Here is a 13,756-nt window from a genome sequence, read left to right on the forward strand (position 1 = left end):
TGTGATCTTTTGTGGAATGGTAAACCAATGCATCATCCCTCAGGCGTATTATAAAATATACGGCTGTTCTATCCGCCACCCCTCACATTCTACTGTCTATTCAATACAATGGCGCGTACTAAGCAGACTGCCCGCAAGTCGACCGGTGGTAAGGCCCCCCGCAAGCAGCTCGCTACCAAGGCTGCCCGCAAGTCGGCCCCCTCGGCCGGTGGTGTGAAGAAGCCCCATCGTTACCGCCCGGGTACTGTCGCTCTTCGTGAGATTCGTCGCTACCAGAAGAGCACTGAGCTGCTGATCCGCAAGCTCCCCTTCCAGCGTCTGGTCCGTGAGATCGCTCAGGACTTCAAGACCGACCTCCGTTTCCAGTCGTCGGCTGTTCTTGCTCTCCAGGAGTCGGCTGAGGCTTACCTCGTCTCGCTCTTCGAGGACACCAACCTGGCTGCCATCCACGCCAAGCGTGTGACTATCCAGCCGAAGGACATTGCCCTCGCTCGCCGTCTCCGTGGTGAGCGCAGCTAAACGTCTTTGTGTTCTCTATTGATTCGTTGTGGCGTGAGGTGGTTTCCCCTTCGGCAAGGAGCCTCCTTTTCCCTTAGCATATGTACTTTTATTTGAACGGCGAAATGTCCCCTTGCCTATGTATCTGTGTGTTGCTTCCCGTAGTGTCTGTGATTTGTCAGCTTTAGTGAGCTTCTTCTACTCCGTTTCAAAGGTGCGAATTTCAGAATTCGGGGTAAGGCTATCTTCTCGACGACCTACCATGGCAGCTACGTACCCAATTGTGTTTCCGTTGAGCAAGCCCATTCATTCTGAGGAAGAATGGTACGATCTTCGTGGTACCAATGTATCACAGTTTTTTCTGAAGCACTGGTTCCCTACCGATCAAGCGCAGAACGTTGTAAAGCCTAAAGCCGCGATCATTTTTGTTCATGGTTTTGCGGACTATATCAACCGATACGATGGCAACTTTTCGTATATGGCTGATCATGGATATCAAGTGTCCGGGTTTGATCAGTTTGGCTTTGGTCGCACGTGGTACGAATCGCCGGACCGTCGCACAACTCATGGCTGGACGACGTGGCCCGAGCAGATCAATGATATTACATCCATGATCAAGCTTGTGCGTGTTCGCCTTGATAAGGACTGGGGTGCAGGTAGTGTGCCTATGTACCTGATGGGTCATAGCATGGGCGGCGGTCTTGTCACTGCGTTCTTCACTCGTGATACTGCTGAGGGTCCTGCGGCGGAAGTTAAGGGTATGATTTCCGGTGTAATGGCGTCTGCGCCATGGTACGATATTCATTTCCCGATTCCCACATGGCTTGCTGGCCCTCTTCTGCGTGGAGCTCTGTGGGGTCTCCCTCGGCTGCATTTGGCGCTGGGCCCGCCGTCGTCGAATCTGTCTCGCGATAGCGAGCTTTGCGAGGCGCTGCGTAAGGACCCTCTGAGTAATTGTGATGTGCACGTTCGGTGCTTGCTGGGCCCGTTGACGGGCGGTCCAAGGATTGTCTCCGACGACTACAAGCGTTGGCCCGAGTCCCTACCGTTTTTGATTTGCCATGGTACAGGAGACAAGGTGACGAGATGGGATTCCAGCAAGGCGCTGTTTGATAATATGAGCGCTATAGGGCGACATGTCACGTTGAGGTCGTTTGATGGGTACTACCATGAAGCGATGTTTGATCCCGGCGATGCGAAGTTCAAGTTTACGCAGGCGTTTGTGGAGTACGTATTCGAGCTTGGTGGAGACTGACATATGACCAGCTGGCTGGATGACCAACTTGCCCGCAAAGCACGTGGAGAGGGTCAACCGACGTCCACCGAGACACTGGTAGAGTAAGTAAATGCGAGGGTTCGTAGCCACATTCGGTATGTCAAAAAATCGGCCAAAATTTAGAGACGCACTCCTCCACATTATCCGTCCCCCACGAAAGTGCACCATTCGGGGGCGATGACGCAGCACTGCTGTTGGGCCACGCTCCTGACGGATGTCAAGTACCTCCCATGCACTGTCGTATTCTACCACAGTCTACAACAACAGCAAACCAGATATCCCCTTGTCGTCATGATAACCCCGTCGGTGGATGCCTCTACACGGGATATCTTGCGCAAGCTCGGATGCCGCCTGCGTGATGTGGAGCCATGGGACATTAGCACCGATACAGAGATCCTTGCGCATGCGCGGTTTACCAATGTATGGACAAAGTTGCGCGCCATGGAACTATTTGAATACGACCGTGTCGTGCTTATCGACTCGGATATGTTGGTCATGCAGAACATGGACGAGCTCATGGACCTCACGCTGGCCCCAGGCACCATCGCTGCAGGGATGGCATGTACATGCAACCCCAATGGTATACCCACCTATCCCAGCGATTGGGTACCCGACAACTGTGGCTTCCAGCTCCCGCACCCGCCGAGACCAGAAGAGCTGGAGCGGCCTACGCACCACCTGTTGAACAGCGGACTCGTGGTTATGGAGCCAAGTGCCGAGCAAGCCAAAGCTCTACATACCTATGTGCACATGCATCCAGAGCGAGTATCTGCGTATCGATTTCCTGATCAGGACTTATTGGCAGACGTCTACCGCGGTAAGTATACACCCCTCCCCTGGTACTACAATGCGCTGAAAACCATTCGGCGCTGCCACGAGAACATCTGGGACGATGGCCAGGTGCGCAATATCCACTACATCCTCGAGTACGTAGGCTGTTCTCCTGACGTGCCGCAGAAAACCCTGGCATCTAGGCCCCCTCGCCCCACACGAGGACGCCGACGCTCACCTCCACCTGCTCTGGTGGGAAGCGTACCAATCACTGGCGTCCGACCCGGCCGCTGTGGGGCTCACCCAGGACGACTGGGCTACTATGATCGCTCCTCACGTGAACGAGTCCTCTGTCACGCCTATCTGACGACAACCCACCGCCACCTACTTGGGTATCTTTATGACATGAATAAAAGGTGGTCCTCCATGACGGACAAAGCTAGTTAGTGTACACGCCGCATACATACCAAGCCGGTACGCTGAGGCAGAAAAGAAGGAGGGGAAGGGCAATAGCTACTGGTCGACTTTCGTCCGCTTTGCGTCAGAGGCCGCAAGATCCGCGTCGCCCCCCTGTGTACTGCGTTTCCCGCACACAGAGTCTACCGCGTCGTCTTCATAGGCTGCTTGGTCTTGCTCGCCATAAAGCGACACAGTTTCCAACGCAGCATCATCGTCAACGTACGCCATTTCCTCTAGTGACGCGTCTGTGGGTGCCGCCTGCGCATGCCCTGCGGGCTCCTCTGCCTTGTTCAAGGGCGCATCAGTCTCCTCCGCCTTTTCTTCCACAGCTGTACCAGCGTCTGCCCGAGCAAGTGAATGCGATGCCAATCGAGTGCCTGTGTCTTTTTCCAGCGCGGCTGGCTCCACCTCCGCCGACGCAACCACGTCCTGGGGCAGGTCCGAGGCAGGCACTGCTTCACGAGGTGCTTCTTCCTGCGTCGATGCCGCCTCATCCGCCGCCGAGGTCTGAGCTGCGTCCAGCGGCTGCTCGATGTCGGCCACGTACGCTTCTGCCTGTGTCTCGGTGTCGTATACCTGTGCCGACGACGCCTCTGCATCGTCCTCGTGTGCCACCTCATGAAGCGGTCCCTGCTGCTCGGGGGTCCCGTCTACGTTGGCAGGTTCACTCGCCGAAGCATCGTCTGCCTGCGCATCGTCCTGCGGCAGGTCTTTGACGGAGGCGTCCTCCTCCGCCTCGGCGCTCTCTGCCTGCGCATCGTCCTGCGACGGGTCTTCGACGGAGGCGTCTTCGTCCTCCTCCTCGTCGTCCTCTGATCCATCCCCTAGGATGGTAGCTAGCTCATTATAGCGTGTAATAAAGCGCGGCTCTTCGGAGACGACCACATGCAGACTGGCACGATGCTGGAATCCCAAAGCCAGCTGGGAAATGTCGCACAGTGTCACTTCTTTTGCATATACATTGTCCTCGGCAATTACCAAGTCGAGGTCCGGGAATGTGAGGTGCAGTTCTGTGCCCTCCTCCAAAAACTCACCCAGTGCTTCCTTCACACGCAGGGCCGCGAAGAGGGAGTCTAGTGGCTCCCAAAACGTGCTCGACGGCACGGGCAGTTCTGGGGCAGACACAGCAACGACACTCTCCTCCTCGTCATCCTCTTCCCCGGATGGAAGGTACATCACAGGGCCATCTTCTTGCTGCGCAGGGAACACCGCAAAATCCTGTTCTTGGAATGTGAGGCGCAGCGTAGGTGGCTCCTCAGTGGCTGACGACGTATCATCGCCTGTGCCACTTTCTGCCTCCTCCTCGTACACCGTGTCAGGGACGTCGTCGTACTCGGCTATCATCGCCTGCGCGGCGGCGTCGTTCGCGTCGTCGCCCATCCTGAGAGGCGTCGCGGACCCGGCGCGGCGGCCTCGCCCTTCTCGGGCCTGGATCACGTGCTACCAGCGTGTCTTACAAGAGGGCTACGGGGGGTGCGGCTATGGCCTCCTCGTCCTCTTCGGAGCTGGATGAGTACATAGGGTCTTCGTCCTGGGCGTGTGTCGGCGCAGACAATGTCGGCGTGGACGACGTCTGTACGTGCGGCAGAGAATCCATCAAATCCCGCGACTTTCCACCCAGTGGACGCGAGGTACGACGTCGATAGAAGAGCAGGTACGCTGCTGAGCTCTTCACCGCCTGTGGATCCGAGACAGGGCGTACGCTGGAGTCGTCGTAGTTGTACCAGTGTCCGTCCATAGGGTTCTTCGCAAAGGCCGTGTAGTGTCCACCGCCGAGGCCGCCAAAGTGATTGTCGACGGCATATAAATCGTAGATCGGGGCATCCGCCTCGACTTCGTCGTCGTGGACGTCATGCTTCAATGTGATGGTATCGCTGATGTGCGTTTCCGCTGGGGATGGTGCGAGTCCCTGCTCTTTCATGATCCGCGTGCCGACCACGCGGTCGCTCAGATCCAGGGCTTCGAGGGGGAAGTCGATCAGATTGTCCAGCTTATCGCGCGAGACACGGCCTGCACTGAACCGCTTGAGATGCACGACAAGGATGTCTGGCACTTTCCAGAGATCAAACTTCTTCGTCGCCTGTCGGAACTCCTTGCACGACGGGCAGTACCACAAATCGTCCTCGCCCAGCTGCTCTGCCTTGGTAAATTCATCCAAGCAGTCCTCCAAGCGCAGTCGTGGCGACTGCCGCCGATGCTCCGCGAGCATCGCCGTGCCACGCTGGAAGGCAGCGTCCTGCTTCTCTTCTACCGGGCCCCACGACTGGTTCGCCAGCACGGGCTGGAAGAGCGCATCGGCCACGGCCGTTTCCCACATGGCATACAGCGCTCCTCCATTGTACAAGGCGGGCCACGTAGCGATCGGATCCCGCGCTAGCCGCGTGGTGAGCAGCTCGGAGGTTTGGTCTGTCGCGTCGTCGCCGCGATGCAGGGCCTCATCGGCGCTAGGCGCGGCAAATCGGAGCGCGAATGGGTACGCGGCCGTGGCATGGGATGCGGGCGTCGCCTCTGCCTCGCCCTGTGTGGCGGCATCGGGGGGCGCCGTGGCACGTACGTGCGCCCACTTGGCGAGCAGGGCCTCGCGACTAGCCTCGGTGCTGAAGCGTGTGTACTGCGTAAGCACCGCATCGTAGATGAACGTGGTATCGTGCAGCTTGCTGCGTGGAATGGTCACAAAGAACGGCAGTCCAAACGGTTCGCCCAATGTGCGACGGTAGCTGCCGAACCGCCCCGCTCCATCTTCCTTGCACGAGTATACGGGGAGCGACACAGACTCGCCGATCGTAGGGGGCGCGTAGGTTTTCTCGATGTCGGCGATGGTCCGCTCTGCGCGGCTAAACAGGGCGAACCGCGACGTGCGCGGCTTGAGCGCTTTGGGCATCGTCCATGGCTCGCCAGTGTCCCACAGGTACATGTAGTCGCCCGTCCCGATGTCGCGCACAGGCTCGTACTGATCGAGCCAGCGGTACACATGGTGCGACCAAGCCTCGCCGACCAACAAACGCGCGGGGTCCACGTCGACCAAGGCCGCCACATGGTCGCGCAAATGCGCAATGGTCGCTGTGGCAGGCAGCTGCACGTCGACCTGGACGAGCGGGCGGTGGGCCTCGTGCGGTACCACGTACACACGGCCACGCCATTGGCGCGTGTTAGGAATCGGCAACGTGAGGTACATGAACGGATCAAACTTGATGGACACTTTGGCGCACACGGGGCACACGAGTGTGCTGCGGTACTGGCCCTGGAACAAGTCGACAATCACTGAATCGTTGCGCGCCTTGTACATATCCCACTGCTTCTGTGCGAACCGGACCATATCCGCCTCGCTTCCGCCTTCCCAATCGGGCGACTCAATGTAGGGTTTTTTGACGATGCGGTTCAAGTCTTCATGCAGTCCATCGAGCAAGAACGCCAAGAGTTCCTGGGTGTCCTGCTGTGCATACCCTGTGAACTGCGGCGCAAAGCGGGCCAGCGCCGTCTTGAATTCACGTGGGATGACAGCGCCTTGGCTCCCATTCCACAGCGACTGGACGAGGCGGCCATACGCGGCGGCCAACGCGCCGCCCATCCCCAGCGGGTTGTCCGTATTGAGCTCTTTGTACTGGGCGCCCCGCAAAAAGTACTGCTGAAGCTCTTCCGTGTTGCTCAGGCACTGCAGCGCACTGTTCATAAAACACGTATTCCCCAAATTCGCTAGGCCACGCAGGCCGCGTGGCTTCCCTGCGCTACCCGCCCTCGCCTGCGTCCGACTGCGTGTCATGGGCCCTGTGGACACCGCCTCGCCCCATCCCCAGCGCCCATCTTTCCGTATATCGACGGCCAACAGCATCTGCGGTGCATCGAGATCCTGCGAGGCCAACGTCAGGGCGTCGTTGCCCTGCACGATCTCTGGCGCAGGGTTCAGCGCGAGAAGGGACGGGATCGGCAGGCTGCCATCGTTCGTCAGCGCCACGCCTCGAAGCGATACAGGCACACGTAGGAATCGTAGGTCCTCATCGACATGCGCACATACGCCCAGCGCACGTACATGCGCTTTGAGGGTCCGCAGCGTCGCACTGGACGACAGCGTCACACGTGGCAGGGTCGATCGCGGTGTAGCCGCCGAAGCACCGATACGCGCCAACTCAATACTGGGTGGGAAGAGCTCAATGCGCGTATGGCCATCGGCCGCGCCTGGCACGACAGCTCGGGCCAACGGCGTGCCTTGCACCGTGTGCCGGGACGCCAGAGCATCCCAGGCGGCACGGGGAAGGAGTTCGTAGTCCTGTCCTTCCAGCAGGTCCGCACGCAGGGACCCACTGGCATCCTGGACTAGGGGCCGAAGATCTATCGGGCCTGCTGCGGACGGCTTGGCTTTCCACGCGGCGTACCAGGCCGTAGGCACAATGTACCATGTATCACCGACCCGTGGTCGCGATACACGCCATGCCTCGACCTCACGCACAAGCGCCGTAGGCGATAGGCGCTCGTCGTCGAGATGCAAGGCATCGCCGATGAGAGAGTCGACACTCTCATCACTGGGCCTTGGGGAAGGCATTTTGCTACTGTGGGGGCTGATCACACTGGGGCTACTCGCGTCGCTCTCGTCACCGAATGCTGCGACTCGATGGGTCAATGCACCGAACGTCGAAGAAGCCGACTCTACGTCGGGGCTGGATCGATCGGTATCGAAGCTGCTCGTACGAGCTCGTTTGAAGCGGTCGAGCGGCGAAGGGGTAGGTGGGTCTGGATCTGTAGAGGCCGAAAGGGACTCAGACATCGACTGGACCAAGCCTACGTCGCGTGCTATCGTACGTCCGTAGAGCGAGCACAATCTCCCTCGACGCCAGCTCGCTGGAACAACGCACGGGCGAAGCGCAAGCCACCTAAAAAATCCGCACAGGACGCCTGCCCGGCCGCAGTGCGTCACGTTCTGTGGGGACGTATGCGGCCGGTATATTTGGAATTATTCCACTGGGTGGGTGGACTACGGCGTGGGTTCCGTTTTTTTTTTTCTGCGACTCACTGGCAGCCATGTAGACATACCAAGGCCACGTCTTCTATTTGTTTGTTTGTATCGGTGTGATTGTCAGTCGTTACGCCCCCTTCTAACACTCTGTTGACAGTCGCCTGCATGGCCTCCATGACTGCCATCAATTTTTCATGAAGGGAAGAGAAATGAAGTATTTCAGACACCTACACAGACACCGACTGTGAAAGTGCCTGGCACTATCGGTGCAGCTCGGTCATTTTGCTAGGAAACATCATTGATAGTCCATGGTAGTATGAGGTTTTTCCTACAAACGTACGTGCCCCATCTGCCTACGACGACCGCCGGCCACGGCCGTGTCGCAAGTCGCAGCCCCCTCCTCGAGGAGAGGCAACGCAAGTGGAGGCTGGTCTGTTGTGGAACTAAGCTGTCGCAGGCTTCGTGGTCAGTCACGCTAGCCAGCCAGCCAGCCTTCGTTGTACTCAACTCCACGTTCGCCGGAGTGAGCGCGGTGAGAACGAACGCATTCGGTGGCTCGCACGTCAACTTTTTCTACGTACATCCCGTCTTCAATCATGAGTGCATCTTCTACAAATACAGCGAGTGCTACGTCTAACCTGGTCGCTATTGCGTCGCCAGAGATGTTCACAAGCCTTATGCAGCAGGACCTGAATCGAGTCACGCTGCTCAACTTCTGGGCCTCATGGGCACAGCCATGCGAGCCTATGACCAAGGCTATTACAGAATTGGCACCCAAGTACCCACATGTCCTCTTCATGAACGTTGAGGCAGAGGAGCAGCCAGATGTGTCAGAGTCCTTCGATGTCGACGCTGTGCCGACCATCGTCATGCTCCGTGGTCATACCCTCCTAGCCAAGCTGACAGGCGGGAATGTACTGGCTGTCGAGCAAGCTCTAGCGTCGCATGCCAGCACTGCCAGCGCTGCGAACACGCGTGGCTTGGCGCAATCGACGGCTGCGCCTCAGGCGGCGCCATCGACGTACACCGCAGCCGCTGGCGGTGCGGCTGCTCCTGCCTCGCAGGTGGACGAGACTTTTGCTGACCCCGCTAAGCCACATGCGCTCCCGCCTACGGTCCACACGGACAACGAATCGAAGGAAGAAACGGAGCGTCGCTGCCGCGAATTGATGTCGCGATCCAAGGTCATGCTGTTCATGAAGGGCCAGCCCTCGATGCCACGCTGCGGCTTTAGCCAGAAGATTGTGTCGCTTCTCCGCGAGCAAAATGTGGACTTTGACTACTACGACATTCTCTCGGATGAGAATGTGCGTCAAACACTTAAAGTGCTGAATGACTGGCCGACCTTCCCTCAAGTTATTGTAAACGGAGAGCTTGTGGGCGGTCTTGATATTGTAAAGGTATGTATACTTCTATGACTAACATGTTCAGGAAATGATCGCCTCTGGCGAATTGCAAGAAGTGTTGCAAGCCTCCTCCTAATCGCACCTCGCCGTGCATACGTACATAGCAACGTGGCCCACCCTAGGAACTCAATCACGTGACACAACGCGTACGGAGAGAGAGCGAGGTCGCCACCGCGGTGTACACGCGTGGAGGTCGTCGAGCGGCGCGTCGTGTGTTGTACGTCGCTTGCTGTGCTAGCGCGATGAGCGCAGCGCCTGATCAGAACTATACATCCTTCCCTGCTGTAAAGACAGAGGAGCTATTATCTGTTCTCCATGAGCTGGGGCTCGGTGTTACCGCTGAAGACATTGCCAAGCCACAGGGCGCGATGGTCCAAAAAGTGTACATGGCCTTTCTAGATACCTTGGCAGGCACGATGCCTGATACACTGGAGAAGCAGCGTGATGATATATGCCGTGATATGGATCATAAGGTACGTCTCTCTCGTATGCTTATATCGCAGGATGTGTTTGAAGATGGTGTGGCATGGCTCCTGTTTTTCCGCGAAGTGTATGTATAGCTGGCCGTGCTCACCAGAAAGTCGTACCATGATGGAGGCCGCAACGGTGCACGATTTCCAACTTCAAGATCTGACGCGGCCTACACCGAAGCGCTTCAAGCGCCACATGTCGGCGTTGGTCAACTTTTTCCGGTTCCGTTCGGATCGACTGGCGGAGTTTGATGAGTTGGTGCTGGAGACGGAAGAGATGGAAAATCGGCGGATCGAGTTGGAGGAAAGCATAGAGCGTATGCGTCAAGATATTGATGCGATTCTGTATGTACGATTGCACTACTAACGCGTGCCAGCGCACAACGACAGGCTGAAGAGCCGCGTGTACAGAAGTTGCGCGAGGAAAATTTGCAGCATTCCGACCGGCTCTTGCAGATGAAGAAGGAGCAGAGTCGTTTGTTGGAGGACGTGGATACCCTCAAAGTAGAAAAGACTGATGCGATTCAAAAGCAGACGGATCTGCAGTACCAGCTTCAGATCGTTGCCACTGAGCTGAACAAGTTGCAGGCGCGTATTGTTACGCGACCTGACGATATTCGGAGACACCTGGACGAGATGCAGACGCAGGTTCAGGGTGAGCGGTCGACGCTCGGAGAGAACGAACGCAAGGCGCAGGCGCTGCGTTCCAAGATGGATGTCCTTGTACAATTGGATGCGGACATGTCAGCTTGCATTGCCTCTATGGACCAGGTTGCTGCCGATATGGAACGAACAGCTCGGGAGAGTCGTGCGCTAGAGGAAGCCAAAGCAAGTGTGGCTTCGCAGTCGCAGGAGCAGATGACGCAAACGCATCGAAACGAACAGCTAGATCGCCAAGTGAAGTCTGTGACAGAGCGTTTGGAGCGCGCGCGCGAAGAATTGGAAATGAAGCGTGGAGAACGCCAAGCCAAGCTGGAAGCGCTTACGACGCGCTTAAGCGATGTGTCTAAAGTGCGCAAAGAACGCCATGCCCTGGCCGAGCTCAAGAACCAAGAAGCCACGCAAATTGAGCGACAATTGGAATCCCTGCTACAAGAACATGAAGCACACTATGCGCGTATGCAGCTCGAGAAGGATGCCCTATGTCGTACGGCGGCTGCGTATATGGACACACTAGTTCGGTCCTTTTCGTTGCCTACATAGATCGATTGTATACATGGATTTACTGCTCCCGAACCACCGCACCGTCCTCTGTGACTTGGAGGAACTTGGCATCGCATGTAATGTTCTCCTTCGCAAACTCGGCGCAGATGGTATCGGCAATGTCCTGCAGGTTGTCGGTTGCCAGGGCCAGGATCGTAGGCCCAGCACCCGAAAGGCAGATGCCCAGCAAGCCAGGGTGCGTTGACGGCGTGACAGAGGCGAGAATGCGCGGCAGACCAGGGATGAGGTTCTTGCGATACGGCTGGTGCACGCGGTCCTGCATCGCCTGGTAGATCAGGCCGACGTCCGGCGGTGAGCGCGTGAGAGAGGTGGTAAGCACTGCGAGGCGCTGTAGGTTGAAGATCAGGTCCTTCTTGGAGTACGTCTCTGGCAAGACACTTCGTGCTTCGGCCGTCAGCACCTCGAAGTGAGGGACAATGGCAATGACCTTGATCTCCTTTGCCCATCCGAAGCGGATGTAGTGGCCAATGCCCTGAGGTGGCGTGGGCGGGTTGTAGCCCCATGCTTCCGATGCGTCATCTGGGTATTCAGGGAGTACCTCACTGAGGGGCACTTGCGTCGTCACCGCATCTTCGCCTGTGAGCTCCAGCAAGTACGACCCAACAAAGCCACCAATCAGCGCTGCAGCCACATTGTCCGGGTGCCGTTCAATCATCAGCGCGTAGTCAAGAAGGCGGTCCTTGGAGATTTTCAACTCGCCTAGCTCGTTGCCCAGCAGCACACCAGCAATCACAGCGGCGCCCGAGCTGCCCAGACCACGACCGAAAGGAATCTCGTTGTGTACGTGGATCGATACGCCGCAAGGGAAAGTCTTAATGTTGTTCACGCGCATCACATACAAGGCCACACGTGTGATCAGATTGTGATAGGGATCCAGCGGCGCATCCTTAGCGCCTTCTCCACTGTACGAGAGAATGGGGTGACGCTGCTCGGTCTTACTCGCATTGATCGTGACATCGAGGTGTAGATAGAGCGAGAGAGACAAACCGACCACATCGAACCCAGGGCCAATGTTGGCCGATGTGCATGGAACGTCAATCGAGAAACGACGGCTCATTTTCGCAAACACAGCGCAACGAAGAACCGTGTAGTGACTGCCACTGAAAAAGCGCCCCCTTTTCCCCAGGTCGGCAGTGGAGGCGAGTGCCTTCCCTCCCCCGCCCGCACGTGGTCGCGATGCATGGAGGCGGTCCTCATTCGTGCTTGTCGTCCACGTCGTCGTCAGCCTTGGTTTCCTTCTCCGTTGGCATGGCCAATCCCCCCGGCGATTGGCCTCCTGCCTTAAGGTACGTACATACCTGTCTCACATCCAGGGCGCTAGCTAGCCGCTCGTTTGCTGCCTGCACAGATGCGAATCGACAAGCTGTGAGCAACGAGCTGAAAGCTCTCATCTTTCAAGCTGTGCAAGATGGGTCACTCCATACAAAGGACTGGTCGCGTGTACACCTTCGTTCGTTGACGCCTGGTACACGCCCGCCTAAACCGATGCCTACGCCAGGGAAAAAGCGAGGCGCTGCGTCGGACACCAAATGGACGCCCAAGGCGAGCAAATCACCACGGCCTGCGTTTGGTCTACAAGAAGACGCTGAACGTCGCGAAAAGCGGCAACGTCGTTTCGAGCAGGAGCAGGCGGCATTCCAGCGAGAGCAACAAGCGGATCTTCACTCTGCGATAGCATCGACGAGTCTGGGCGGCCGTCTCGGTGCCGCTGTGTCTTCGCCTCTCGCTACCTCCACGCCGCCGCCTGAGCCCAATCCCAATGTGATCGACTGGGATGCGCATACCATTGTCGGGACGTCGACCAAGCTGGAGAAGCCATACCTGCGTCTTACGTCTGCGCCAGACCCCAAGACAGTACGCCCCTTGGCGACACTACGCAAGACGCTCCATTTGCTGACGCAGAAATGGAAAGCAGAGAAGAATTATGCTTACATTTGTGATCAGTTCAAGAGTATGCGCCAAGATCTCACCGTGCAGCGGATCAAGAATGACTTTACAGTGCAAGTCTACGAGACGCATGCACGCATTGCCCTTGAAAAGGGCGATTTGGGTGAATACAACCAATGCCAAACACAGCTTCGCTCCTTGTACGCATACGATTTGCCTGGGTGTACGCATGAATTCCTTGCGTACCGTATTTTATATCTATTGCATACACGCAATCAACGCGATATCAATGCGCTGATGGCCGAGCTCAGCGAGGCGGACAAGCGAGCGCCTGCTGTTGCTCATGCTCTGCATGTACGTACTGCGATGCGAGCAGGGAACTACCATGCCTTCTTTCAGCTCTATCAAACTGCGCCCAATATGAATGCCTACATCATGGATCACTTTATGGAGCATGCGCGTGTGCAAGCGCTCCTCATTCTCGCCAAGTCGTTCCGTCCGTCATGTGCGCTTACGTTCCTCGCGCGTGAGTTGGGGTGGGCCGATGTTGCTGAAGCGGATGCCTTCTTGCAGTCCGTACAGGCAGCTATCTACGTGACGGACGTGCCACGGTTGGAAGACGCGCAATGGGATGCCAAGCGCGCACAGGAACCGCTATCTCAAGCCATGGGGCGATACCGCCATGTTGATGTACGTATGGGATGCAGGCACTCACACTCACCGACAGATCAAAGGACAACTGTAGTTTTTTTATCTTGGATACCCCGCGCGATAGCCCGATTTATAGGTGCCCGATCGATGTGAGGGCCAACGCTTT

At 57.3% G+C, this 13,756-nt stretch overlaps 9 protein-coding genes across 9 annotated transcripts; 6 read left to right on the plus strand and 3 right to left on the minus strand.

The window, feature by feature from the left end:
- Positions 1–108: 108 nt before the first annotated feature.
- Positions 109–519, plus strand: Malapachy_1909 (histone H3; the record flags this gene model as incomplete). The annotated part of the gene is made up of 1 exon (XM_018136405.1): positions 109–519. One exon carries the CDS (start codon positions 109–111, stop codon positions 517–519), a length of 411 nt encoding a protein of 136 aa, XP_017991343.1.
- A 241-nt stretch (positions 520–760) lies between these two features.
- On the plus strand, positions 761–1,840 carry Malapachy_1946 (hypothetical protein; the record flags this gene model as incomplete). The annotated part of the gene is made up of 2 exons (XM_018136442.1): positions 761–1,725; positions 1,765–1,840. The coding sequence occupies 2 exons, from the start codon at positions 761–763 to the stop codon at positions 1,838–1,840; spliced, it is 1,041 nt and encodes a 346-aa protein (XP_017991440.1).
- A 225-nt stretch (positions 1,841–2,065) lies between these two features.
- Malapachy_1919 (glycosyltransferase family 8 protein) lies at positions 2,066–2,912 on the plus strand (the record flags this gene model as incomplete). Its single annotated transcript, XM_018136415.1, has 2 exons — positions 2,066–2,700; positions 2,732–2,912. 2 exons carry the CDS (start codon positions 2,066–2,068, stop codon positions 2,910–2,912), a joined length of 816 nt encoding a protein of 271 aa, XP_017991331.1.
- Positions 2,913–3,058: 146 nt separating this feature from the next.
- Positions 3,059–4,384, minus strand: Malapachy_1956 (hypothetical protein; the record flags this gene model as incomplete). The annotated part of the gene is made up of 1 exon (XM_018136452.1): positions 3,059–4,384. The coding sequence occupies one exon, from the start codon at positions 4,382–4,384 to the stop codon at positions 3,059–3,061; it is 1,326 nt and encodes a 441-aa protein (XP_017991414.1).
- A 73-nt stretch (positions 4,385–4,457) lies between these two features.
- Malapachy_1927 (uch-domain-containing protein) lies at positions 4,458–7,763 on the minus strand (the record flags this gene model as incomplete). Its single annotated transcript, XM_018136423.1, has 1 exon — positions 4,458–7,763. One exon carries the CDS (start codon positions 7,761–7,763, stop codon positions 4,458–4,460), a length of 3,306 nt encoding a protein of 1,101 aa, XP_017991293.1.
- Positions 7,764–8,548: 785 nt separating this feature from the next.
- On the plus strand, positions 8,549–9,434 carry Malapachy_1912 (glutaredoxin; the record flags this gene model as incomplete). Its single annotated transcript, XM_018136408.1, has 2 exons — positions 8,549–9,352; positions 9,384–9,434. 2 exons carry the CDS (start codon positions 8,549–8,551, stop codon positions 9,432–9,434), a joined length of 855 nt encoding a protein of 284 aa, XP_017991324.1.
- Positions 9,435–9,600: 166 nt separating this feature from the next.
- Malapachy_1943 (myosin-like protein nuf2) lies at positions 9,601–11,031 on the plus strand (the record flags this gene model as incomplete). The annotated part of the gene is made up of 4 exons (XM_018136439.1): positions 9,601–9,831; positions 9,862–9,908; positions 9,940–10,173; positions 10,206–11,031. 4 exons carry the CDS (start codon positions 9,601–9,603, stop codon positions 11,029–11,031), a joined length of 1,338 nt encoding a protein of 445 aa, XP_017991435.1.
- A 19-nt stretch (positions 11,032–11,050) lies between these two features.
- Malapachy_1929 (homoserine kinase) lies at positions 11,051–12,109 on the minus strand (the record flags this gene model as incomplete). The annotated part of the gene is made up of 1 exon (XM_018136425.1): positions 11,051–12,109. One exon carries the CDS (start codon positions 12,107–12,109, stop codon positions 11,051–11,053), a length of 1,059 nt encoding a protein of 352 aa, XP_017991299.1.
- Positions 12,110–12,300: 191 nt separating this feature from the next.
- Positions 12,301–13,684, plus strand: Malapachy_1911 (hypothetical protein; the record flags this gene model as incomplete). Its single annotated transcript, XM_018136407.1, has 3 exons — positions 12,301–12,338; positions 12,366–13,629; positions 13,667–13,684. The coding sequence occupies 3 exons, from the start codon at positions 12,301–12,303 to the stop codon at positions 13,682–13,684; spliced, it is 1,320 nt and encodes a 439-aa protein (XP_017991323.1).
- Between the last annotated feature and the right edge of the window lie 72 nt (positions 13,685–13,756).

Source organism: Malassezia pachydermatis (assembly GCF_001278385.1).
Source record: "Malassezia pachydermatis strain CBS 1879 chromosome Unknown scaffold5, whole genome shotgun sequence".
NCBI lineage: Eukaryota > Fungi > Basidiomycota > Malasseziomycetes > Malasseziales > Malasseziaceae > Malassezia > Malassezia pachydermatis.